The 26,815-nt window shown below is 43.1% G+C and overlaps 1 protein-coding gene, 1 non-coding gene and 1 pseudogene across 2 annotated transcripts in view; all 3 read left to right on the top strand.

Moving 5' to 3' along the window:
- Positions 1-20,931, top strand: part of EP300 (EP300 lysine acetyltransferase) — an 83,570-nt gene extending 62,639 nt beyond the window's left edge. The window contains exons 18-31 of the mRNA XM_036072614.2: positions 693-932; positions 1,785-1,873; positions 3,862-3,942; positions 5,961-6,017; positions 7,516-7,593; positions 9,902-9,969; positions 11,061-11,211; positions 11,320-11,466; positions 12,083-12,196; positions 12,925-13,090; positions 13,855-14,019; positions 15,009-15,170; positions 17,076-17,357; positions 17,602-20,931. Of these exons, the coding sequence (XP_035928507.2) occupies positions 693-932; positions 1,785-1,873; positions 3,862-3,942; positions 5,961-6,017; positions 7,516-7,593; positions 9,902-9,969; positions 11,061-11,211; positions 11,320-11,466; positions 12,083-12,196; positions 12,925-13,090; positions 13,855-14,019; positions 15,009-15,170; positions 17,076-17,357; positions 17,602-19,803 (4,002 nt within the window). The 3' untranslated portion in view covers positions 19,804-20,931. The remainder of the gene's footprint in view (positions 1-692; positions 933-1,784; positions 1,874-3,861; positions 3,943-5,960; positions 6,018-7,515; positions 7,594-9,901; positions 9,970-11,060; positions 11,212-11,319; positions 11,467-12,082; positions 12,197-12,924; positions 13,091-13,854; positions 14,020-15,008; positions 15,171-17,075; positions 17,358-17,601) is intronic.
- Positions 10,792-10,893, top strand: LOC118523194 (U6 spliceosomal RNA). Its single transcript, XR_004910983.1, has one exon. It is a non-coding gene; the product is annotated as a U6 spliceosomal RNA (small nuclear RNA).
- A 2,811-nt stretch (positions 20,932-23,742) lies between the features above and the next one.
- LOC118523191 (5S ribosomal RNA) lies at positions 23,743-23,863 on the top strand (annotated as a pseudogene).
- Positions 23,864-26,815: the final 2,952 nt, after the last annotated feature.

Below are 26,815 nucleotides of genomic sequence, written 5' to 3' on the forward strand. Positions count from 1 at the left end.
AGTGGTATTGGATAAGGCAGTGGAGTGCTTACAGAGGCAAACTCCATTAGGAACTTCTTTTTTCCTATATTTTTCTGTGGTCTTAGATCACTGATATTCACTGGGCTTAGTTTTCTCATCAGGCCCTTTTTAGTACTAAAATGTTAAGGTTGTTTGACTTACTGGTCATTAAATGGATGGCACATATACTATGGTAGAGTATCTGGAGTTGTTTCAGTAGATCATCAGCCTACTTTCCAGCCTACTGTGGAAAGTCTACATAGTAGCTCTCTTATTTCTGCTGTCTGAGCTGCTTCATACCTCTGTAGACTAGTAATTTAAAGAAGTGATGGGGATGGCTGACTGGCTCAGTCGGTTGAGTAGCCGACTCTTGATTTCAGCTCAGGTCATGATCCCAGGGTCCTGGAATCCAGCCCTGTGTGTCAGGCTCCATGCTCAGCGGGGAATCTGCTTGAGGATTCTCTCTCCCTCTTCCCCTCCCCCCAGTTGACACACTCGCTCATGTGCTGTCTCTCTCTAAATTGAATAGATCTTTTAAAAAAAGTGATGGCCATCAGTCAATTTCTTGGACATAACAGGTCAAAGACTCAACTTTTCTGGAAAACTCTCATGATGATAATAGGACACACCATCTACCTTAAAACATACTGAGACTTTGAGGTAATGTTTCTCGGTGTCACTTACCTTTCTAGGATTACTTTGATATTGTGAAGAGCCCCATGGACCTTTCTACCATCAAGAGGAAGTTAGACACTGGACAGTATCAGGAGCCCTGGCAGTACGTGGATGACATTTGGCTTATGTTCAACAATGCCTGGTTGTATAATCGGAAAACATCTCGGGTATACAAATACTGCTCCAAGCTGTCTGAAGTCTTTGAACAAGAAATTGACCCAGTAATGCAAAGCCTTGGATATTGTTGTGGCAGAAAGGTAAGAAATTTTTGCACGGACAAGAATTACTAAAAACTTGACTAATTAGAGCCCTGCATCATCAGATTGTAAACTTACTGGAGTAGGACTTTGGATCTTTTTCACCTGTGGGTGCACAGTGCCTGGCATGTGCTGGTTTTCCCGTGCATACCAATTCACATGGAGCTCATCTTATCCTGTTGAGTTTTTTGCTGAGTGGTTGAAGGACATGACTGCTAAGCTTACCTCAGAGTGGTGAGCTAATACAGTACTGTAGTCCCTCCTTATCTGTGGGTTTCCTTCCCCTGGTTTCCGCCAACCACGGTCCAGAAACAGATGCTCCACCTTCTGACATACTAGCAAGAGGTCAGTAGTAGCCTTTGTTGTGCTACACTGGAATACCTACATCACTGACTTCACTTCATCTCATCACCTAGGCATCATAGCATCACAAGAGGGTGGGTACAGTACAGTAAGATATTTGAGAGAGACCACAATCACATAACTTTGTTTATAGTATGTTGTTATTGTTGTTCTATTTTATTATTCGTTATTAATCTCTTAACTGTGCTTAATTTATAAGCTAACTTTATTATAGGTATGTATGTATAGGAAAGAACATATTACATATAGGGTTTGGTACTATCCACGATCTTAGGCATCCACTAGTGTGGTCTTTGCCTGTGGATAAGTGGGACTGCTACAGTATACTAGAATGGTTTTAGTTCCGTGTGTGCTCTTGGAAACTGAATTAGCCCATTATATAAATGAGAACTTAAGAATTCAATGACTTTCATTTCTGATCTGCCATTATGAATATTCTAGCTTGTCTTTCAGGCCTGTGTACTATTTAACAAATGGTTTCTATTGCAGTTGGAGTTCTCTCCACAGACACTCTGTTGCTATGGCAAACAGTTATGCACAATCCCTCGTGATGCCACTTACTACAGTTACCAGAACAGGTAAGCTCGACTGTGTGTGGACCATGGTCCACGTATCCGTGTGTCCAGGGACTGCATGCGGATGGACCAGCACACATACATTCATGGTTCATGTGTACCTTGCTTGAAAACAACTGTACAGCACAAGTTCTGGTCTTAGCATTCTGCCTTTGTTTGAAGAATCAGTACAGTTTTCTAGCAGAAAGTAGCCTTGTGTCAGTTGTCTGGCCCCTTATTTTTATAAGGCAGGAGCCCAAGTCCTTGAGAGGTTAAACAACTTTTTGTGAGTTGGTGGCATAGATGGGACTCCATCCCAGCCCCCACTTCTCATTGCCCTTTCTTTTCACAGCTTACCACGCAGCCTGAGGCAAACTGAGAAAATTTTTAAACGAATTAGTCTTTTCTTGTCCCTGAAATTGCTGCAGTCTATCTCCTTCCCAAAAACTCTCCAGAAAACTTTTAGCCAGAAATTTGTTAGCCAGCTGTTATCTTTTGGGAAATGTTTCCTTTTTGTGTGCAGCCTATCACTAAGTTGTTCTTCTCAGAGCATATGAAAACAGAGGATTTCAGAGTTTTTTGCTTTGCCTCTGTTAAGCAAATAAAAAGGAGCATCTCCAAAAAATAGGTCTGTACCAGTGGATGGTAGAGTTCTAATAAATTAGGGACCTCTGCCTTATTTTCTTCTGGCCAAACAATGGCTGTAATCACACAGATGGCATTCATTAATCTATCTTAAGCATGATCTGTCTCCTATTTTCAGTCATCAGCCTACAATATAACTTGTGTAGGATGTTTATTTGGGGCTCTGAGACAGTCATAACAAGGCTGGGCAGTTAATATTCTTTAATAAAACCAAGCCCATGGTGGTGGTTCTTGCTGAACTTGTGTGCTACAGTTGCATTTCTAGCTTTGAAAAAGTCACTTAAACTTTTTGTTTTGTTTACAAAAAGTTAGGTGCACTCTCCTAATGCTTTGTTGTAATCATTAGAATCCACAGTTTTTCACTGTTAATACCTAGGAAAACTGAATCAAGTTGTTAAAAGCACTTACGTTTAAAAAAAAAAAAACAAACAACTTGCATGAAACTTTGCTCATGCTGCAGTCTTGACATACCGTTTTTTGGATTTTTAACATCGGTGTGCAGTGTTTATAATCTTTGTACCTAAGGAACATGTAATCATGTGCCTGCTCGCACCACTGCCTTTCTTTTTGCCTTTTCAGCTATGTCAGTTGATGGCTACAATCAGTATTTAAGCACTTGTGCAGATTTTTTCATTGAAAACAAAAACACAAAAATTTTAACTGATGTGGCTTCCTTGGGATCAAAAAGAAATTTTGTGGGTTTTTTTTCAATTCAGGGTTGTTTTTAGGTGATTGCTTCCTGGTTCTGTATCCATAGTGGATTTTTATTTGTTACTTATTTTGTTGTGGAAATGGGGAGAAGTGTGTTGATTGCTATGTTTCAGTAATAGAGTAGCAATTCTTCTCTCTCCAGTATATTTATCCTTCCTCCTTTTGATTATTTGCATCAAGTAGCATTAATTACTAAAATGAAAGAATGTAGGTCTGTGTAAGTGAAACTTTTTTGTTTTATTTGCTGAAATCATTTGCTACTTGTGATCCCATTTGAGATATTTAATGCTAATCTGTGCTTTGCCTTGGCTTTCTGCTTTGTGTTGTCTTGTCTTGCTTTTATGTTTTTTGTTGTCCTGCAATCCCTCATTTCTTCGTTTGTTTTGTGTTTTTTTTTCTCCCTCATGCTTGTCGTTGTCTGCACTTGGCTTTGATTGCAAAAAACAAAAAACAAAAAAACAAAAAACAAACCAAAAAAAAACCCAAACTGTGGGGCCCATAAATCTGCATCATTGAATGTCCTTGTCGCCGTTGATGACCTGCTCTCTGCTCCCGTCCCCCTCCTTGGCCTGCTGTGATTGGTGGCTTCGTTGCTTGGCTTGGGCTGTGTTGTGTGAACGGAACAGTTCACCCCAGTATGGCCTTCTTGCCGACAGGTATCATTTCTGTGAGAAGTGTTTCAATGAAATCCAAGGGGAGAGCGTTTCTTTGGGGGATGACCCTTCCCAGCCTCAAACGTAAGTAACTGCATTATTTTGGAAAGTGCTGTCTTGGTTTGTTGTCAAGTGGTTATCCTTAAGCTGCTAGGTGGTCTTGGGTTACACGGCCAGTATAGTAGCCATTAGCCACAGTTGGCTATTTACAAATTAATTAAAGGAAATAAAGTTAAAAATTCACATTTCAAACGCTCAGTAGACATCTTTGGGTAGTGGCTGCCATGTTGGCAGGGAACATTTCTGTCACAGCAGAAAGTTTTGTCAGCACTGATCTGGGAAGTATATCAACACTGGACTGGATGTTCATTTTAGATACTACTTCTATAAGGAAACAGCTTCTCTCCTAAAAATTGACAGGTTGTAATGCAAGGGGACTTCGGTATTAACTTTTAAGTTGAAGGGGAATTGAACAAATAACTTCCTTACAGCTTCTCGTGTAGGTTATCAATCCTAAATCACTATAATCATTGAGAATCATTCATTTCACATTACGGGTTTAGGCACTTATTAGAGTGGCCTAGAAGAAGGAGACTTGGTTGGGCTTTTGCAGTCTCTCAAGCTGTTACCGTGTGTGGTGAATGCCAGGACAAATTTTCAAACATAGCCTAAATCGGCTAATAGCTCTCCTGATTGCTAAGATGTAGTTAGACACTGTGTTTCAAGTGTGTACTGTTTTAGGAAGAAAGAACTATTTGGTGTGCTTTTAATATTCTTCAGTTCCTTCTTTCCTGGTTTAACCTATAATAAACAGAAGCAGTTCAGAACATTCCAAAAAGTGTGGAATTGTTACACTACTAGTAAAAAAATAGGGCTTCTGAGGAAAAACTGGTTAATTTTTCCTTCAGTCACCATTGAACTACAGTATAATAGAGTTGGGTGCTAGTCTGGGGAGTAGATGCTGGGTCCCCTTGAACCTTAAGGAGATTTTCTGACCCTTGGCTAAATAAATCAGGCTGACTAGCTCTAACTAGGTTCCTTCTATGGCAGGAAAGGAAGGTAGCCTTACCATTGGTACGGCTGAGTGGCTTCCCATAACATCTAAACCATAGGACAGTGAATCTCTTAGACTAAAGGGCATAGAAACCTCTTTCCAATTCTATAGGTCTATAGTGGGCCTGATAGTCTGCATTACTGATAAGCTCCCGGTCCTTCTATGCCTCTGGTCTTCAGAACAGTCTTTGAGAAGCAAGGACTTTGGCCATTTAGAGAATAATCTCTAGGCTGTACCGAGTAGGAAAGAGTTTAAATGTGGAGATGTCCTCATTTTTGTGAGGAGGAATCACAGTAGTCAAAGTTGGGCCTCCTCAAGTTTATTCTAGGTAGAGAAGGTTAAGACGTGAGCTTCTGTAAGGCTGTGAGCAATGTGGTGTGCTAGATTTGGGGATAGGCCATGTGAAAGTTTTAAAGTGAATATTATAAAGAATTTTTACCCTTTAAAATTACTTTTCTGGGTAACGATAAGTAACGTGAAATATGTATTTTTAATATTGAGATTTTTTTTAATAATATAAAATGTTGTTTGACTAGACTGCCCTGAGAAATGAATATTAATTTTAAATAGGGGTTTAGCTCCTTACATATATCCATTTTTCATAGCTCACTAACATTAAAATATTAAAAGGTGTAAATACTGGGGGCACCTGGCTCTCTCAGTCAAGAGACTTGACCCTCGGGGTGGTGAGTTCAAGCCCCACGTTGGGTGTAGAGATTACTTAAAAATAAAATCTTTAAAAAAGAAAAAAGGTATAAAAAGCTAGTACTAAGAGTAGTAGACAAGATTTTATAAGTTCCTGGGTTCTCCATTTCCTCTAAGAGGAAATAGATTTATTATAAAGTCCTTTCCAAAAATGTAGGCATTCCTTTATGTAAATATACATTTTTTGGGAGCCTAGAATGTACCTGTTTAATGTATCTTCAGTATCTTCTTAGAAGATTTAAATAATCCACTTTTACAAGATTTGTTCCTTTGGTTAGAATAGTAGTCAGATTGCTCATCTTTCCATATGCATTTTCTCATTGTGTCCCTCTTTTCTCCTTAGTACAATAAATAAAGAACAATTTTCCAAGAGAAAAAATGACACACTGGATCCTGAACTGTAAGTAGTTGCGCTTGAATAGTCCATATACTTTGATGTTCCCTCTTCCTTTCATTCTCTTTGTTTGCATAGCCAGTGCGATCTGAGGATCAATCTACACAACATATGTGCAACATGCATGGTAGAAATTTGGAAGTCTGCATTACAGTTAATATTCATTTACGTTTCACTAAATCCCCCGAATAGTTTGGGCCCAAGTGAAGCTCCGGCCTACTTCTGCTGAGTGTCATGTGTTCCGTTCCTGTTGTCCTGTGCATTTTCTTTCTTTCTTTTTTTTTTTTTTTTTCTTTTTAAGATTTTATTTATTAGCAAGAAAGCACAAGCAGGGGGAGTGGCAGGCAGAGGGAGAAGCAGACTCCTTGCTGAGCAGGGAGCCCGATGCGGGACTTGATCCCAGGACCCTGGGATCATGACCTGAGCCAAAGGCAGACGCTTAACCGACTGAGCCACCCAGGCATCCCTGTCCTGTGCATTTTCTTTTTTTTTTTTTTAAAGATTTTATTTATTCATTCGAGACACAGAGATAGAGAGCATGAGCAGGGGGAGAAGCAGAGGGAGAAGCAGGCTCCCCGCTGAGCCAGGAGCCGGACATGGGGCTCAATCCAAAGGCCCTGGGATCACGGCCTGAGCCGAAGGCAGATGCTTAACCATCTGAGCCACCCAGGCACCCTGTCCTGTGCATTTTCAAACATCTTCATACTCCCCTACTTTGTAGTGAGGCCACTCAGAGAGTACTGAACCGTGCTAGTACTCTGGGCACTCCTAGAATGGGTAGGATGGCATCAGACTTCGTTATAGATTTTATTTACTCGTCAGAGAGAGAGAGCGCACAAGCAAGGGGAGTGGCAGGCTGAGGGAGAAGCAGCCTCCCCAATGAGCAAGGAGCCCGATGCGGGACTTGATCCCAGGACCTGGGATCATGACCTGAGCCAAAGGCAGACACTTAACTGAGCCACCCAGGCATCCAGATGGCATCAGACTTCTTTGGAAGTGATCTTTCACTTTTTACTGCCTACCCCCAGTCACATTTAAAATTGTCACATCCAGGGGCACCTGGCTGTCTCAGTAGGTAGAGCATGCGACTCTTGATCTCAGGGTTGTAAGTTTGAGCCCCATGTTAGGTGTAGAAATTACTTAAAATCTTTTAAAAATAAAATTTTTGATGTGCCTGGGCGATGCAGTTGGTTAAGCGTCTGACTCTTGGTTTCAGCTCAGGTCATCATCTTGGGGTCATGTGATCGGGCTCCACACTCAGCAGGGAGTCTGCTTAAGTTCTGTGTCCTGCGCTCTCAAATAAAAATAAAATTGTAACATTCAGTGACTTAATTGCTTTTGAATTTTCCTCTGCCTATAATACTGAAGAGCTTTTTAAAAACAATTTAATTCTTTGGATGTGATCTTGGCTGTCTTAAATTGTCCGGAATCAGGGGAAATGTTGGAAAGTTTTGATTTGGTTAAAGTTTTGGTTCTAATCTTGACTTCTGGCTTTTCATTCCAGGTTTGTTGAATGTACAGAGTGTGGAAGAAAGATGCATCAGATCTGTGTCCTTCATCATGAAATCATCTGGCCATCTGGGTGAGACATTACTATTCTTTTTAGACTTTTTCTTTGTGAATTATAGCAAGTTTTTGTCTTTGCAATGATTGTATCATATTTTCAAAGTTACTGTCTCTAAAATTAGTTTTGGATTGAGAGAGATAACTAAAATTCACTTTTAGGGGCACCTGGGTGGCTCAGTCTGTTAAGCATCTGTCTTCGGCTCAGGTCATGATCCTGGGGTCCTGGGATTGAGCCCCATGTCAGACTCCCTTCTTATTGGGGGTCTGCTCCTCCTCCCTCTGCCACTCCCCCTGCTTGTATGTGCTCACATTCTTTCTCTCTCTCTCTCTCTGTGTCAAATAAAATCTTTTTTAAAAATTCTAAAATTCACTTTTAAAACATTAAGCTAGAATCCAAAAATACAGGTCTTTCTATTAATTTGCATGCCTTGTTTTAATCCATATACAAATATTTTATTCTGCTGGTTTTTAAAATTATTTTGTCGGGGCGCCTGGGTGCCTCAGTAGTCAAGCATCTGCCTTGGGCTCAGGTCATGATCCCAGGGTCCTGGGATCGAGCCCCACATCGGGCTCCCTGCTCAGCGGGAAGCCTGCTTCTCTCCCTCTCCCACTCCCCCTGCTTGTGTTCCCTCTCTTGCTGTCTCTCTGTCAAATAAATAAATAAAATCTTTTAAAAATAAATAAATAAAATTCTTTTGTAATCATTACACATCAAAAGTAAATATTTTGGGGGGCGCCTGGGTGGCTCAGTCAGACATCTGCCTTCGGCTCAGGTCAGGATCCTAGGGTCCTGGAATTGAGCCCCCCATCAGGCTCCCTGCTCAGCAGGAAGCCTGCTTCTTCCTCTCCCTCTCCCACTCCCCCTGCTTGAGTTCCCTCTCATGCTGTGTCTGTCAAATAAATACATAAAATCTTTAAAAATATATATATTTTTTGAAAGGTTTATCAGTAGAGATAAGAAATCTCTAGCACCTGGAAACTAGCAAGGAGTTGTTAGAAGGAATTAAATTTGCCAGATTTTGAGTGCTACTTATACTGGCCACAGTAGGAAAATTAGAAGATACGGAGGGTGTCCATGGGGCAGCTCTGTTCTTACCTCTGAGAAAATGTCATGCTGTGAATGGTTTACTAAATGGTGAAATGGGTTAGGATTTGATGTTTTGAGGGGTTGGACAGTAAGTTACATGTCTATTGTCCAGTGAAAGAGTTTCATAGAAATGACTACAAACAGACTTCAGTAAGCAAGCTGTTCTTGGGCCCTGTGTTCTTTTTCTGAATATTCTCCACATATTTACATAAGTTGCACATCATCAAAGACTTTGACAACAGTAAGTGGATTTTTGTCCATTGTGACACTTGTCTACTACTATGGGTCTCCTTTCACTCTCCAAGAATGGAGTTGATCCCAGTTCTGTTCCGAGGTTGGGGGTGTCTGTGAATGAAGTGATTCATTAAGATGGGATCTCAGGATGCCTGGCTGATCAGTTGGAAGAGCATGTGACTCTTGATCTCAGGGTCATGAGTTCAAGCCCCACCTTGCGGGTAGAGATTGCTTAAACGAATAAATAAATACAAACTTAAAAGAAAAAAGATAGGATCTCTGCACTGTCCTCTGCTCTTTACTTTGATTGTTGATACTGGTTTGGGGGTCACGGGAAAGAGGTAGCTAATTAACACATTTCTAGAAACTAACATGCAGGGAAAAATCACACTCATTTGATGTATATATGGCTGATCTTTAGATACGCCTTTTTAGTGCTCTCCTTAATTAAAGAGTTGGGTAAGAAGAACAGTTAAAAGACTTGCAGTGATTCTTGCAACTTGAAATCAGTCACTTGATACTTAATGTGGTCTCAAGTTTTTGTAAGAAATTCTACTTACAAACACACATCCTATGTAATTGGGACAAAGAGAATGTACCTTTTAAATCTATTGGTACTGCTCAAAGCATACTGATTTATATTCCTACCACTAGGAATATAGACTTTGGCCAAAAACTGAAATTCCTGTTTTAATCTGTAGTCCATCATCTTTTCACATGTCAACCAGTTTATATGCCCTTCACATTTCCTCATGGTTTTTTGACTGTTTTTCAGTTAGGCTTTTTTTCTTTTTCTTTTTTTTTTTTTTTTCCCTTTAATGATTTCCAAACGCTTTTTGTATATTGCTTATTTTAAGTCGTTATATATTTAGAAATATTTCTCCCAGGTTGTCTTTTGAATTTTAACTTGGTACATATATATGGTAGATTGTGTTACTAGAATATTGTTAACTTTAAAATGTTTATCTAAGCTGTGTAAGCAAAGTCTTGGTTTACATTTTAGATTTGTCTGTGATGGCTGCTTAAAGAAATCTGCACGAACCAGGAAAGAAAATAAGTTCTCTGCTAAAAGTAAGTTTTATTCTCACAAGTAAATCCTGGCCATACTTCAGTGAAGCATAGTTAAAATAAACCCATCCAAGGGGCTAGGTGGCTGGTTCAGTCTGAAGAGCCTGTGACTCTTGATCTCTGGGTTGTGAGTTCAAGCCCCATGTTGGGTGTAGAGATTACTTAAAGGATCAGGATTTGAAATGTGCAAGATATGTTTTTTTTTTCCCTATAATTCTTCATTTTGGGGGCCACATGTAGAAATACTACCCAGAATTGCCGTCCCATGTGTGATTATCTCAGTTTGGTCCATACCATTAGCAAGGCTTCTTTCAGACCTATCTCGCTTGGGGGTTGGGGGGAATTGTAGTCAAAGATTGTACCATACAGTTGAGATTATCACATTATTTGGTATTTGGTTTAATTTTGTGGATGCCTTTGCAGTTTTTTATTGACCTACAGATTGCTTTTTTTCTTGTAAGGTTTCTCATAATACCCAACCATTGTCATTTTTTTAGTGTATGTGCTGCTGAAGCGAGCACCCATTGTCATTTTTTTAAATATTACTGTAGTTGAGGCAAAGTGCATGTGGATGTTCTATTTTTTAACTTCTGAAATTGGAAAATTTTCCAAATAAAAAGTTGGGTGGAGGGGGGTGCCTGGGTGGCTCAGTTGGTTAAGCAGCTGCCTTTGGCTCAGGTCATGATCCCAGGGTCCCAGGATCAAATCCTGCATAGGGCTTCCTGCTCAGTGGGGAGTCTGCTTCTCCCTCTCCCCACCCCCCGCTCATGCTTTCTTTCTAATAAATAAAAAGCTGGGTGGAAGACACTTTAAATTGACTATCACGTCTGCTTCAACTGCACATAGACTGAAATTGGAATGATACAGAGATTTGCATAGCCCCTATGCAAGGATGGCACACAAATTCATGAAGTATTCCATATTTTTTTTCAAAAGATTGTTTTCAAGTATTGACCACATTGCTTTAACAAAATCAAGTTATCCTGTTTGTACGGAAAAAGCAGAAATTATATTTGATATTGAAGTGTCAGACTTTTAACAATAATAAATTTGCACCTTGGTTATTGCCGAACTTTTCACTTCTTCATTTCTAGGGTTGCCATCCACCAGGCTTGGTACCTTTCTGGAGAATCGTGTGAATGACTTTCTTAGGCGACAGAATCACCCTGAGTCAGGAGAGGTCACTGTTCGGGTAGTTCATGCTTCTGACAAAACTGTGGAAGTGAAACCAGGCATGAAAGCAAGGTATCCAGTAATTTTCCCTTTTCTTCTCTTGTGCTTAATACAGCTACTGCTGATAATTCTGATCTGAATGAGATGTTGTGGTTTTTCTCTCCAATCTGAATTGTGTAGGTTTGTAGATAGTGGAGAGATGGCAGAATCCTTTCCATACCGAACCAAAGCCCTCTTTGCCTTTGAAGAGATAGACGGTGTTGACTTGTGCTTCTTTGGCATGCATGTTCAAGAGTATGGCTCTGACTGCCCTCCACCCAACCAGAGGTAGGACTTAACACAGCTATCTTCCAATTTGAGTGGGAGTTTGAAGTTTAATAGGCAAAAAGCATCATGGGCAAGAAACTATTTGATATGCTTGGTTTGGAAATGGAAATGCAAATTCTCACTCCTCAATACTGCTATTCTGCAGTCATAGTAATAAGGAAGGGGATATGAACAGCAGCCTGAAATTGGAAGTGGGAAGCAGACTATTTTTCAGAAAATGGGCTTAAATCTAGATTGTGTAAGTACCCTGCCTGAGAAGTATGTGAAAGAATGTCACACGAATAAAGTTAGGATATGGTTTAGAATTTGTTTCCAAAATAGTATAAAGGCCAGAATAAGAATGCTGCCAGAATACATCTGGATCCATAAATACTAACATACTGTGCTTCAGGCACTACAGGGTACTGAGACTATAATAGAGACTATAATAAGAGCCATAGGCTCACGAAACTCCCCTAAAGGGTGCACAGTCTTGTCATTTATCTAACTGTGATTGTGTGATGTGCAGTGTAAATGAGGTGAAAAAAGCACAGAAGAGAGAGATTGTGTTTTTAGCCACATCAGCAAGAACTCCTTATGTGACTTGACTTGGTTCCTTTCTCCCCGCTTGATCCAGGAGAGTTTACATATCATACCTTGACAGTGTTCATTTCTTCCGTCCTAAATGCTTGAGGACTGCAGTCTATCATGAAATTCTAATTGGATATTTAGAATACGTCAAGAAATTAGGGTAAGCATATTGATAAATGTTATCTTTAAAAACAATTAGCTTAAACTAACTAGGTTTTGAACTAATTACCACCGTGGTATTGTGGTGAGACGTAGGTTAAAACATGGAGATAGGTGACTTTTTTTGCTTCCTTTTCTCAGTGTTGCCAATTGGGCAGAAATGGGTATTTTGACCCTAGGCATACTCCTTCCAGATTAGTTTTATTTTGTTCAGTTGAGCTGTTAGGTACAGTTTGATTGGAAGGTTGTTACTCATTTAGGGCCAGAACCTGAAACTGCAGGTGATCCTTTCATACCTGGATTTCAGAACCAAAAACAAACTAAGGTCTGGAGATACACAAATGAGTCTGATTCCTTACCTTCAAGGTAAACATGTGCTTGAGAATATTCACCACCTCACCTTGCATGTTCTTCCTCTTAACATTTTGCATTCTGTTCAGCTCTCTTGTTGGAATGGATCCACATCCATGTTCCTTTGCATTGAAGCTTTTGTTTGGTCTTCAAATGCAAATGTGGGATTTGGGGATCCAGGGTTAGCCTCTCACAAGAACTTCACAATGTGGACCCACTTTAAGTGCTGTGGGTTAGGCCTGGTTCTGGCCTGATGCTGGATTGTACACGTAGTATTGTCTTAGGAAAAAATCACTGGTTTCTGTACTGACTCCACCTTGTAGCATTCTTTCTGGAATGGACGATAAACTTTTCAATATTACCTCTCTGTGTTGTTAGATATACAACAGGGCATATTTGGGCTTGTCCCCCAAGTGAGGGAGACGACTATATCTTCCATTGCCATCCTCCTGACCAGAAGATCCCCAAGCCCAAGCGACTGCAGGAGTGGTACAAAAAGATGCTTGACAAGGCCGTGTCTGAGCGAATCGTCCACGACTACAAGGTCAGGAGGGGCGGGGGGCCAGGACTGACCCTGTTCCTCTGTAGTCTGCCATTTGACTGTCTTAACAAAAATCTTCTGTTTGTTCTTCCTTTTTCAAAGCAAGAAAAACTCAGTTTTAAAAGAGTCTTAGATCAACAAATCTCTGTTTTAAAGATGTGATGAAAAACGTATTCTTAATAGCCATTCATGATTAGAGGGCGTCTTATGATAAGAACTTGAACAGATAAGTTTCTTATCTGTTTTTACTCCTGGGGAGAAAAGCAAGAACTGGATGTTTTCCCAGCAGAGCAGCCTGTAGCCATGCAGTTTCCAGTATTTGTGGTTTGGGTTGTTTTGAACATATTTCTCCCATCAGGGGATGGGTGATGGGTACAAGGCAGGCATTCCTCACATTGCACTGCATTGTGTTAGCAGCAGTAGGAGAGGCCGCGGCATGATTGATGGGGCCTCTGCCTGTGCGATGGGTCCTAGCAGGAAGATGTCCCACTCGGCTTTGTAAAGGCAGGTAACCTCCCTGTCCTCACAGGCAGAGGGAAGACAGAACCGGACCTACTGACTTCAGACCTTGGGTTTTCACTGTTTAGGACTAAATGTCTCCCTGGGCCATCAATAAAATCTCTGCTGCCTTTCTTTCAGAAGACGTTTTAATCCTTTGTGTTTCTTGTGTCCACTAGCTGTGACTGCCTTTGAATGATAAATGCTTTTAAAAAAAAAAATTGAGAAAAGAAAAACAAATACCTATTTGTTCCGGGGTGTTTTCACAGGATATTTTTAAACAAGCTACTGAAGATCGATTAACAAGTGCAAAGGAGTTGCCTTACTTTGAGGGTGATTTCTGGCCCAATGTTCTGGAAGAGAGCATTAAGGAACTGGAACAGGAGGAGGAAGAGCGAAAGCGAGAAGAAAACACCAGCAACGAGAGCACAGATGTAAGGGCTTTGTGTTTTCCTTTCCAGCTTCTGCCTTGATTCTCTCATGTAATCCACGAGCGGGCTTCAACTTTTGACTTGGTCTTAAAGCTCTCAGGTGTGAAAGAGCTCTTCAAATTGGTCAAGAAATAATTGGCTTAGATAAGTTACTAATGTTCTGTTTTAGTGGTTTTTGACCTTTTTAGCATCAGACCCCCTTTTTAACTATGACGTTGGATTTCTGGCAGTGGAAAACAGAAGGAAGGAAACCCTGAAAACTGATAGAAAATTAGCTATGTAGAGCAGGGGGCTGGCCAAAGTGTTTTCCATAAAGATCCAGATTGAATATTTGGGACCTTTTTTTTTTTTTTTAAACACTACTTTATAAATGTACAGAACATTCTGAGCCATACGAAAACAGACCTGGGCCAGAGTTTGCCAGTCCTCCATACAGAATCTGGCTTTGCAGGGGGATCATCTGAGGAGCTTTTCCCCATAGCATAGCTACCATGGTCTCCGTTGAGTCTGACCTAACTAAAGTCACTTTTAAGTAGTAGCCTGTAAAGTCCTCACAGCCTTATAGTTTGAATCCATTGATTGACTTCTCAAGTTGTTGTTTTTTACGGTAGGCCCATAAAATTCTACAATGTTCGGTATCCCACCCTTCCACTCCATATGCCCTGTCCCCAAATCTGGAATAGGATGGATTGATCTGAGTGGTGTCCAAACTGGGGCTCTTCTAGTCAAAAAGCTAAGGCTGCCATTGTCTTATTGAAGAGTTTTAATATAGGGATTCTTCACTGGAAGAAAATTAGTGCAAAAACCTTAGTAAACTTAATTAGTCTACTGTAAGTAACAGGTTAAAAAAATGGGGTCTGTGAAAAGAGTTGGTAGAGGAGAAGATTAGAATCTCCAGTTTCAAAGAAAAGAAGAACGCTTTTACCATTAGTATTATTCAAATCACTTAACAAAAATGTTAACATTTTTTTGTCCCCTTTGCTAACCTGCAGGTGACAAAGGGAGATAGCAAAAATGCTAAAAAGAAAAATAATAAGAAAACCAGCAAAAACAAGAGCAGCCTGAGTAGGGGCAACAAGAAGAAGCCAGGCATGCCCAATGTATCCAATGACCTCTCGCAGAAACTGTATGCCACAATGGAGAAACACAAAGAGGTAAGATGTAGCCACTCGTGGGGAAAAAAGCAGAGAAGGAGGTCTGAAACACTGCCCACCATGGTTGGCATTTAAGAGGTGAGCACCCGACCATTTGAAATTTAGAAGGAAGAAATCATTTGAGGGTAAGAAGAAAGAAAAGAGGATAGCTAGAGTGGGAGGTAAGAACCGGAAGTGATAAGGTTTCTTTGATTTGTAGCTGTTATAAATCTCAGTGGTGGTGTATTGTGTCTCATGCATTAAAAGCATTAGCGTAGTTTTTCCAACCCTGTTTGTAATCCTCAGGGTTTCTGAGTTCTGGTGAGTGCCTCATTTTGATATTATCAACAATTAATAATTATTAGCTATTTCGAGCAGTGTTTAGTGTCACGAGATTCTGGCATAACAAAATAGTTGGGAAAGGTCCCTAGAGTATATTATATAGGCTTGACTTAAATTGTGGATCTAGTCTTTTGACTTTGTTTAGTCTGAAGATGTAAGTAGTGGATACCTGTTGGGAATTAGAATCTAAGGTTGTCAGTTTAGCTTAAACTTGAGTATTGTCTTAGCTAGAGGGTAACATACAGCGGAAATACTCATTAAAATTGTTACTGGAGGGTTGGCCATAGTAAAGATTTCCAAGGGAGTCACCAGATGGTTTTATTTATTTACCTCTATTTTAAATGAGTTGTTAGAGGCATTCCCCGCTTGTTAGATTCAGTGCTTTCCTGTGCATCACGTTTTCAAAATGCTCTTCCATGCTTTATGAGTGCTTTCTTTGAGCCACAGTCTTAAACCCAATATTATAAGGTCAAACACCCATCACAGTCCTCCCTTGATGCTTTTAACTTTGGGCATCTGTTCAGGAGGTGTCTCTGCTCAGTGTGCTCTCTTGTCCTGTTCTTTTCTAGAGATGTCTTAATCTTGTTTTATTCAAATATTGCTGCCCAAGTGTATTTACAAGTGTTACTGCCAATTGGCACAGATTTTCAGTCTCTGAGAAACTGGTAGAGTGTAGTGGGCAGTACAGCAGTTACTCACAGGTTCCTCATCTCTTGAAGGGACCTTTGCATTTTTCATCTTTAGAGTTACATACTAATTAACGTAAAATAGACATGCAATACCAGCTTCCTGTTGTAGCCTTTACACTGATGGTCATGGGAATTAGGGGTGGTTGTGTCATTTCAGACTTTAATGAACAAGACTTTTCTTGTTTCTGCAGCAAGGACTAAGAAGGTTTTGCTTTTTTTAACTTTCCCACCCCCACAAACTTTCCCATCCCCCAAATTTCAGACTTACAGAAAGTTGCATAGTGGACCCCCTGCCATACCCCTCGCTTAGATTCACCAGTTGTTAACCTTTTCTACACCTTCTTTATCTGTAGTTCAGCAAGCACCTTCTAAGAAAAAAAGACCTCCTCTCCTTAACCACACTGTGGCTTCGCACTCAGGAAATTTCCCCCAGTGCCACTGTCTAATGTCTGGTCCTTACGCTCCAATCAAGGATTATGTGTCAGGTTGAGTTGCCATTTCTCAGTTCCTGGCTTTCTTTTCATTCATAATATGGGCATTTTATTGAAAGTGAAGGCCCAAAATCATTTTGTAGAATGTCCCTCAATTTGGATTTGTCTGACTTGTTCCCTTGTGATTAGATTCGGAGTCAACCGTGGATTGGGTCTTAGAGTGGACCACTTTGAGGTGAAATGTCCACTGTATGTATGCTGTATCATCCCCAGACCCTTTTTATTTAGAAGGAATTATTAAATAAGAGAATAAGATGTCAGTTTTAGGCCCATTGTAGTCCTCCTCAGAGAAGAGACCAGAGGTCTGTGAGCAGCCTCTCGAGCATCCATCTTGACTCACTTGTCGATCCAGTGCCATGCGGTGCTCTTATTCCAGAGTCAGATTGAGATGGTCTCTTTCGTAGGTCTTCTTTGTGATCCGTCTCATCGCTGGCCCTGCCGCCAACTCCCTGCCTCCCATCGTCGATCCTGACCCCCTCATCCCCTGCGATCTGATGGATGGGCGGGACGCCTTCCTGACCCTCGCAAGGGACAAGCACCTGGAGTTCTCTTCACTTCGAAGAGCCCAGTGGTCCACCATGTGCATGCTGGTGGAGCTGCACACCCAGAGCCAGGACCGCTTCGTCTACACCTGCAACGAGTGCAAGCACCACGTGGAGACGCGCTGGCACTGCACTGTCTGCGAGGTAGGCCCCAGGGGGCCGGGGGGGGTGTCCGGGTTCCCGAGAGGCAGTAGGAACAGCTGTTACACAGACCTGTGCTCGGTGCCCGTGGTGAGGCGGCGTGCGAGTGGGAGGGGCCTGGTCTTAACACTGTAGTGGTGGAGCTGCAGGGGCTTTCTCTAGGGGGCTTCGGGGCCGTAGCAGAATACATGAAATGTTTTTGAGTGACTTAAATCTGGGAGAGTTGACTGCACCTGTCTTCCCCCAGGATTATGACTTGTGCATCACCTGCTACAACACTAAAAACCACGACCACAAAATGGAGAAACTAGGTCTCGGCTTAGATGACGAGAGCAACAGCCAACAGGCTGCAGCCACCCAGAGCCCAGGAGACTCTCGGCGCCTGAGCATCCAGCGCTGCATCCAGTCCCTGGTGCACGCCTGCCAGTGCCGCAACGCCAACTGCTCGCTGCCGTCCTGCCAGAAGATGAAGCGGGTGGTGCAGCACACCAAGGGCTGCAAGCGCAAGACCAACGGGGGCTGCCCCATCTGTAAGCAGCTCATCGCCCTCTGCTGCTACCACGCCAAGCACTGCCAGGAGAACAAGTGCCCGGTGCCCTTCTGCCTCAACATCAAGCAGAAGCTCCGGCAGCAGCAGCTGCAGCACCGGCTCCAGCAGGCCCAGATGCTCCGCAGGAGGATGGCCAGCATGCAGCGGACCGGTGTGGTGGGGCAGCCGCAAGGCCTGCCCTCCCCGACTCCTGCCACTCCCACCACACCGACGGGCCAGCAGCCAGCCACGCCGCAGACGCCCCAGCCCCCGCCTCCCGCTCAGCCTCAGCCCACCCCTCCCAACAGCATGCCACCCTACTTGCCCAGGACTCAGGCTGCTGGCCCTGTCTCCCAGGGTAAGGCGGCGGGCCAGGTGACACCTCCCACCCCCCCTCAGACTGCTCAGCCACCCCTGCCGGGGCCCCCGCCTGCCGCAGTGGAAATGGCCATGCAGATTCAGAGGGCAGCGGAGACGCAGCGCCAGATGGCCCACGTGCAAATCTTTCAAAGGCCAATCCAGCACCAGATGCCCCAGATGACTCCGATGGCCCCCATGAGTATGAACCCACCCCCTATGGCCAGAGGTCCCAGTGGGCATTTGGAGCCAGGGATGGGGCCCACAGGGATGCAGCAACAGCCACAGTGGGTCCAAGGAGGATTGCCTCAGCCCCAGCAGCTACAGCCTGGGATGCAGAGGCCAGCCATGATGTCAGTGGCCCAGCATGGTCAGCCCTTGAATATAGCTCCCCAGCCAGGACTGGGCCAGGTAGGTGTGAGCCCTCTCAAACCAGGCACTGTGTCTCAACAAGCCTTACAAAACCTTTTGCGGACTCTCAGGTCTCCCAGCTCTCCCCTACAGCAGCAACAGGTGCTTAGTATCCTTCACGCCAACCCCCAGCTGTTGGCTGCGTTCATCAAGCAGCGGGCTGCCAAGTATGCCAACTCGAATCCGCAGCCCCTCCCTGGGCAGCCTGGCATGCCCCAGGGCCAGCCGGGGCTGCAGCCGCCTGCCATGCCAGGCCAGCAGGGGGTGCACTCTAACGCAGCCATGCCGAACATGAACCCCATGCCAGCGGGCGTCCAGAGGGCCGGCCTGCCCCAGCAGCCGCCGCAGCAGCAGCTCCAGCCACCCATGGGAGGGATGAGCCCCCAAGCCCAGCAGATGAACATGAACCACAACGCCATGCCTTCGCAGTTCCGAGACATCTTGAGGCGGCAGCAGATGATGCAGCAGCAGCAGCAGGGAGCGGGGCCCGGAATCGGGCCCGGGATGGCCAACCATAACCAGTTCCAGCAGCCCCAGGGAGTTGGCTACCCGCCGCCGCCGCCCCAGCCGCAGCCGCAGCCGCGGATGCAGCATCACATGCAGCAGATGCAGCAAGGGAGCCTGGGGCAGATGGGCCAGCTCCCCCAGGCCTTGGGAGCAGAGGCAGGAGCCAGCCTGCAGGCGTATCAGCAACGACTCCTCCAGCAACAGATGGGGTCCCCTGCTCAGCCCAACCCCATGAGCCCCCAGCAGCATATGCTCCCGAGCCAGGCTCAGTCCCCACACCTCCAAGGCCAGCAGATCCCTTCTTCTCTCTCCAATCAAGTGCGTTCTCCCCAGCCCGTCCCTTCTCCGCGGCCGCAGTCCCAGCCCCCCCACTCCAGCCCTTCCCCAAGGATGCAGCCTCAGCCTTCTCCACACCACGTTTCCCCACAGACCAGTTCTCCACATCCTGGACTGGTAGCTGCCCAGGCCAACCCCATGGAACAAGGGCATTTTGCCAGCCCGGACCAGAGTTCAATGCTGTCTCAGCTCGCTAGCAATCCAGGCATGGCAAACCTCCATGGTGCAAGCGCCACGGACCTGGGACTCAGCACCGATAACTCAGACTTGAATTCAAACCTCTCACAGAGTACACTAGACATACACTAGAGACACCTTGTAGTATTTTGGGAGCAAAAAAATTATTTTCTCTTAACAAGACTTTTTGTACTGAAAACAATTTTTTTGAATCTTTCTTAGCCTAAAAGACAATTTTCCGTGGAACACATAAGAACTGTGCAGTAGCTGTTTGTGGTTTAAAGCAAACATGCCAGATGAACCTGAGGGATGATTGATAGAATACAAAGAATATATTTTTGTTATGGCTGGTTACCACCGGCCTTTTTTTTTTCCCCCTTGTGTGTGTGGTTCAAGTGTGCACTGGGAGGAGGCTGAGGTTTGTGAAGCCACCCACATGCTCCTGCCTTGCACCTCCAATAGGTTTTATTATTTTTTTTAAATTAATGAAAATATGTAATATTAATAGTTATTATTTACTGGTGCAGATGGTTGACATTTTTCCCTATTTTCCTCACTTTATGGAAGAGTTAGAACATTTCTAAAACCAGAGGACAAAAGGGGTTAATGTTACTTTAAAATTACATTCTATATATATATAAATATATATAAATATATATTAAAATACCAATTTTTTTTCTCTGGGTGCAAAGATGTTCATTCTTTTAAAAATGTAAAAAAAAAAAAAAAAAAATTCCCCTTTCCTCCCCTCAAGTCAACTTTTGTGCTCCAGAAAATTTTCTATTCCGTAAGTCTGAGCGTAAAAACTTCAAGTATTAAAATAATTTGTACATGTAGAGAGAAAAACGACTTTTTCAAAATATACAGGGGCAGCTGCCAAATTGATGTATTATATATTGTGGTTCTGTTTCTTGAAAGAATTTTTTTCGTTATTTTTACATCTAACAAAGGAAAAAATTAAAAAGAGGGTAAGAAACGATTCCAGTGGGATGATTTTAACATACAAAATGTCCCTGGGGTTTCTTCTTTGCTTGCTTTCTTCCTCCTTACCCTGCCCCCACCCCATACACACACATACACACACACACACACACACACACACACTTTCTGTAAAACTTGAAAAGAGAAAGCAAAAACCCTCAACTGTTGTAAATCATGCAATTAAAGTTGATTACTTATAAATATGAACTTTGGATCACTGTATAGACTGTTAAATTTGATTTCTTATTACCTATTGTTAAATAAACTGTGTGAGACAGACACCTGACCTTGTTTTACTTCTTTGCTATCACATCTTTGTCTTAGAATGCGTCAGTTTGAGTAAGTGCCTGATACATGGGATTCAGAGGAAAAAGCAAAAGCACTAGCTTGCAGTCTTCCTAAACTATCACATAGAGTGAATTCACAAATAGATTTAGATAAATTTATCCAAATCTCAGGGAAAAACCCAAGGACCAGCTAAATGTCAATTTCACTAATTTGACTTGATACAAATGAGCTGTTAACTGGTTTATATAGGAGGACCTTCAAACATGGTTCCCTATGGATGACCTCCTGGTCTTCTAATCACCCCTCATTTTACAGGGATGAGAATGAGCACCTCAGAGGGATCATGTATCTGTCTAAATCAGAAGTAACTTCTTGAAAAAGCAGCACTTGGTGCTACGGCAACAATATGTTCCTCTCCTGTTACACTTGGGTTTCGCTACCTGCCAACCAAGAAGTCAATGGGGGTATGAGGTTGTAAGAAAGGAAAATGTGTGGGAATAAAACCTGGAAGCCTAAGAGATTACAACAATGAGTCCGCTATTGTGCTAGGTAGCTAAAGAATGAAGAGGTTACTGGTCTCCCTCCAACTGAATATCCGTTGGCTATAAATTGAAAAATCAGACTACTGCTAATGGCTTTGGCATCATTGGGCAAGCCTTGTCTTTGTCCTAGAGCTTCACACTATGATAAGTCTACTAAGGGCTAAAGAAAGATCTTCGAGTAGCTTAATTCAAACACCTATTTGTTTTTTCTACTATTTTACATTGTCTCAAAAATAGCCAGTATCTTAATGTAAGGTTTACTTGCACACTGAGCATTAATCAGAGACCATCCCAGAAAATGTGTCAAGTGCCTACCAGCCTCTGGTCCGTGGTCCAGCAGATCCACCTGGAGCACCTACATCATATGCCAGGCCAGATGGCACACAAGGACAGGATGCAACCCTGCAAGAAGATGGAGGGATGCTTAAGTGAGAGAAAACAAAGGGCTGATGGTGTAAGCAGGGGAACAGATGGAGTCGGGGAAACCTGCTGATGGGAATTGGGCAAGTTTCTGGAAAGGACAGTATTTAAAATGGATCTTGGAGGGGCGCCTGGCTGGCTCAGTCATGTGACTATCACAGGGTTGTAAATTCGAGTCCTGTGTGTGGCACACAATTTACTTAGATAAAATAGATCTTGGAGGGAAGATGAATGGGAAAAGGTGGAAAGGAGTGAGGAGGAACTCCACCAGGAAAGAAGAATCAGGTCCTGTTGGGAAAACAGCTTCAGGTCCACTTGGCTGACACCAGATTACAGAAGAGGGTTAATGCCTGTTAGAGAAAGACTCCCCATTTTCTCCCTAGTACTACGACCCAGGATCAATCTGAGCCCTCAACAGGGAAACACTCAAGAATTCTAACCCATTTCCAAGCAGTAAATAGCCAGCTTTCACAGCTCTAGCCTCTTTAGCTTAAAGACAGCTGGGTTGAAGTGTTCAAGTACATTTTCACTACAATGTTGCAAAGAGAAAAGTGGGAGCAGAAATGAATGGGGTGCGGGGTAGAAGCTGTCCTTGTCCAGGCCGGAGGCAGTGCTAGGGAGGGGAAAGATAAGAATTAATCCAGTCAGCAATACAAGAAGCTGATTTCAATGTTTCTGTGTATTTGAAAATTATCACCAGGAAAAGTTGGGAAGAGCCAAAAGGAGCCACAAGTCTCCAGTTGAGCTGTTTATAACACGTCAATCTAGGAAATGGGCCCAAGGGGGGCAAGCAGTGTTCAGGTGCTTTCATTTACTTAGCTTACTGAAATCCTCAAAAACAGCCCCAACTGATCAATGAGAAGACTGCAGCTCAAGTGCTCAAGGTCACACAGCCAGGATATGGCTTACCAGAATGTCAAAGGTCTGTGGGGCCCCAAAGCCTTTCTTCTCCATACCCTTCATCTCCCTTACACTATAGAGACTCCCCAGTCACGGCAGCAAACTGATACATAGGACACAGGGGCCCTGCTCCAAGCAAATGCAACACGCAGACTAAAAACTGAAAGGGGAGAAAGAAACCAAGGCATCCTAAAGATAAGTTCCCCAGGCTTCTCCTTTTACAAACTAGGAAGCTGGTCTCCAGATGGATGGTTTCCTGGAATGTTACGTTCATGATGAGGTCGCCCTGTTTAAAGAGCACACAGATCAGCATCAAAAAGAACAAAATGTTTAGGAATAGATTTAACAAAAAAAGTGTAAGACGTGTACACTGAAAACTAAAAACAGTGAAAGAAAATAAAGACCTAAATAAATGAAAAGACATTGTTCATGGATCAGAAGACTGGGAAGACCTCACTAATTTGTTAGGGAAGAGGTACTCTCCAAATCCAGCTAGGGATTCAGTGCAACCCCTACCAAAATATCTGCTGGGTTTTTGCTTTTTTGGGGGGGGGGGGCAGAAATTGAGATGTTGATCCTAAAACGTGTATGGAAATGCAAAGGAGCCAAATAGCCAAAACAATCTTGAAAAAGAAGTATAAATTTGGAGGACTCATACTTTCAAATTTCAAAACTTAAACTACAAATCTAAAGTAATCAAGACAACAGTAGTAGCATAAGGACAGACATTTAGATCAATGGAACAGAGTCTAGAAATAAAGCCATATATTTATGGTCAATTGATTTTTGATAAGGGTGCCAAGAGAACTCAATGCAGAAGGAATAGTCTTTTTCAGTAAATGGTGCTGGGACAACTGGATATCCACGTAACAAAAGAAAGAAGTTGGACCTCTACCTCACACCAAATACAAAAATTAACTCAAAATAGATTGTTAGAGGGGTCTACGGCCATACCACCCTGAACGCGCCCGATCTCGTCTGATCTCGGAAGCTAAGCAGGGTCGGGCCTGGTTAGTACTTGGATGGGAGATTGTTAGAGGGGCGCCTGGGTGGCTCAGTCGTTAGGCGTCTGCCTTGGGCTCAGGCCCCAGGGTCCTGGGATCGAGCCCCGCATCGGGCTCCCTGCTCCGCGGGAAGCCTGCTTCTCCCTCTCCCACTCCCCCTGCTTGTGTTCCCTCTCTCACTATGTCTCTCTCTGTCAAATAAATAAATAAAATCTTAAAAAAAAAAAAAAATAGATCGTTAGACCAAAATGTAAGAGCTAGAACTACAAGTCATAGAAGGAAAGAAACACAGGTAAAGGTCTTCATGACCTTGGTAATCCATGATTAGATAGGACACCTAAAGCACAAGCAACCAGGAAAAAAACTGTACTTGAACAGAATTTAAAACTCTTGTGCATCCAAGGATACTGTCAGGAAAGTGAAAGACGCCCCACAGAATGCAATCATATATTCGCGAATCATATCTGATAAGAGACTATACAGAAACTCTGACACTCAACCCAACGAAAAGACAACCCAATGGAAAATTGGGCAACAGATTTGAAGAGGTATTTTTCCCCAAAGAGGAGATACAAATGGCCCATAAGCAGTGGAAATGAAACTGCTGTAGAAAAGGACGGATGCGGGGCGCCTGGGTGGCTCAGTTAAGCGACTGCCTTCGGCTCAGGTCATGATCTCAGGGTCCTGGGATGGAGCCCCGCGTCGGGCTCCCTGCTCAGCCGGAAGCCTGCTTCTCCCTCTGCCTCTGCCTCTCCCCTGCTTGTGCTCGCTCTCCCTCTCTCTCTTAAGTGAATAAAATTAAAAAGAAATATTTTTTATTTTTATTTTTATTTTTTTATTTTTTAAAGATTTTATTTATTTATTTGAGAGAGAGAGAATGAGAGACAGAGAGCACGAGAGGGAAGAGGATCAGAGGGAGAAGCAGACTCCCCACTGAGCAGGGAGCCCGATGCGGGACTCGATCCCGGGACTCCAGGATCATGACCTGAGCCGAAGGCAGTTGCTTAACCAACTGAGCCACCCAGGCGCCCAAAAAAGAAATATTTTTTAAAAAGAAGAAGAAAAGTACGGATACATGGAGATGAAGATGGACACACGAATGCTTCAGCAAGGCTTGACTTTAAACTCAACGAGGTTTTCTCTTTTCATTCTTGATGTCTCCTCCTCCTCCCCTGAACTTGTTTTTCTGTGGATCCTTTGTCCCAGGAACTCCCTTCTTATCAATGTGGACATCTCGCTGATCTCAATGTATACTTAGTAACGAGATTCAGATGGCTGTTGCCAGGGCTGGTCAGGAGACCACCTTAAAGACATGACGAACGTGGCTGGCAGCACATACCAGATTCCTATCAAAACCGCCCCGATCCTGTATTTTCCTATAAAACCCTTCAGCCTTTTACCCCCAGGCAGCTCTGCAGCTTTGTTTTGTTTTTTTAAAGTAGGTTCCACACCCCAACGTGGGGCCTGAACTCACAACCGGGAGATTAAGAGTTGCGTGCTCTGCTGAGTCAGCCAGCCAGGTGCCCCTGGTCTGCAGTTGCAGACTAGGCTGTTACACCTCCTTTGCCTGGCAAAGTAATGAAATTATCGTTCCTCGTTATCACCAAACTGTCTTTGTGTTCTATTTCGGCTCCAGAGCACAGAGGTTGGTTATCGACAACAAAAAGATGCTCAACATCATTAGTATCAGGGAAATGCAAATCAAAACTACAATGAGATACCGTTTCACACCTGGTAGGATGCTTAGTATCAAAGATACAGGCCGGTGAGGATGTGGAGAAAGTGGAACCTCACACACTGCTGGGGGGATGTAAAATGGGATAGCCGCTTTGGAGAATTCTAGCAGTTCCTCTAAAAAGTTAAATATTTAGGGGCGCTTGACTGGCTCAGTGGGTTAAGCACCCAACTCTTGGTTTCAGGTCAGGTCATGATCTCAGGGTCATGAAATCAAGCCCCACTTTGGCTCCGTTGCTAGGTGTGGAATCTGCTTAAGATTCTTTCTCCCTCTCCCTCTGCCTTCCCCCCATCCTCTCCCTCTCTCTCTCAAAAAAAATTTTTTTTAAATATTTATAAGAATGATTTGTACACTGCAGAAAATTTATGTCAGTAAATATCTGTCCATAACATAAAAACTAGTTATACATAGAGTTACCGTATGACCTAGCAATTCCTCTCCTTGTTATAGACCCAAGAAAACTGAAAACATATGTTCACACAAAAATTTGTACACAAGCATCCATGGCAGCATTATTCATAATAGCTGAAATAATAAGCAATTCAAACGTCCATCAACTGATAAATGGATATCCATCCAATGGAATAGTATTCAACCATTGAAAGGAATGAGGTAGTGATTTACGCAAGAACCTGGATGAACTTTGAACACATGATGCTCAGTGAAAGAAGCCAAACACAAAAGACCACATACTGTATGGTTCTATTTATATGAAATGTCTCAAACAGGCAAATGCACAGAGACAGAAAGTACATCAGTGGTTGCCAGGGGCTGGGTGAAGGAAAGAATGAGGAGCAACTGCTGATAGGTATGGGGTTGCTTTTCGGGGTGGCGAGAATGTCCTGGAATTGACAGTGGTGATGGTTGCACAGCCCTGAATATACTAAAAACCCTGAATTGTGAGATTTATTCTTTTTAAAGATTTTATTTATTTATCAGAGAGGGAGAGAGAGAGCACAAGCGCAGGGGGGTGGAGTGCAGAGGGAGAAACTGGCTCCCCGCAGAGCAAGGAGCCCGAGGCAGGGCTCGATCCCAGGACCCCGGAATCATGACTGGACCCGAAAGCAGACGCTTAACCAACTGAGCTGTCCAGGTGCCCCAAGCCTGACATTTTTGAGAGGGATGTTTATCACCCTTCTTATGGCTGTACAGAAATTAACCCAAAAGCAAGAATACGCAGCAGTGAACACCTCCCAACTATAATCCTAAACTTAAGTTCAGTCATTTCCCATTTATGAAGCATTGAAGATCTATTGTGTATGATAAGCTCCGGA

Source organism: Halichoerus grypus, chromosome 6, assembly GCF_964656455.1.
Source record: "Halichoerus grypus chromosome 6, mHalGry1.hap1.1, whole genome shotgun sequence".
NCBI classification, from domain to species: domain Eukaryota; kingdom Metazoa; phylum Chordata; class Mammalia; order Carnivora; family Phocidae; genus Halichoerus; species Halichoerus grypus.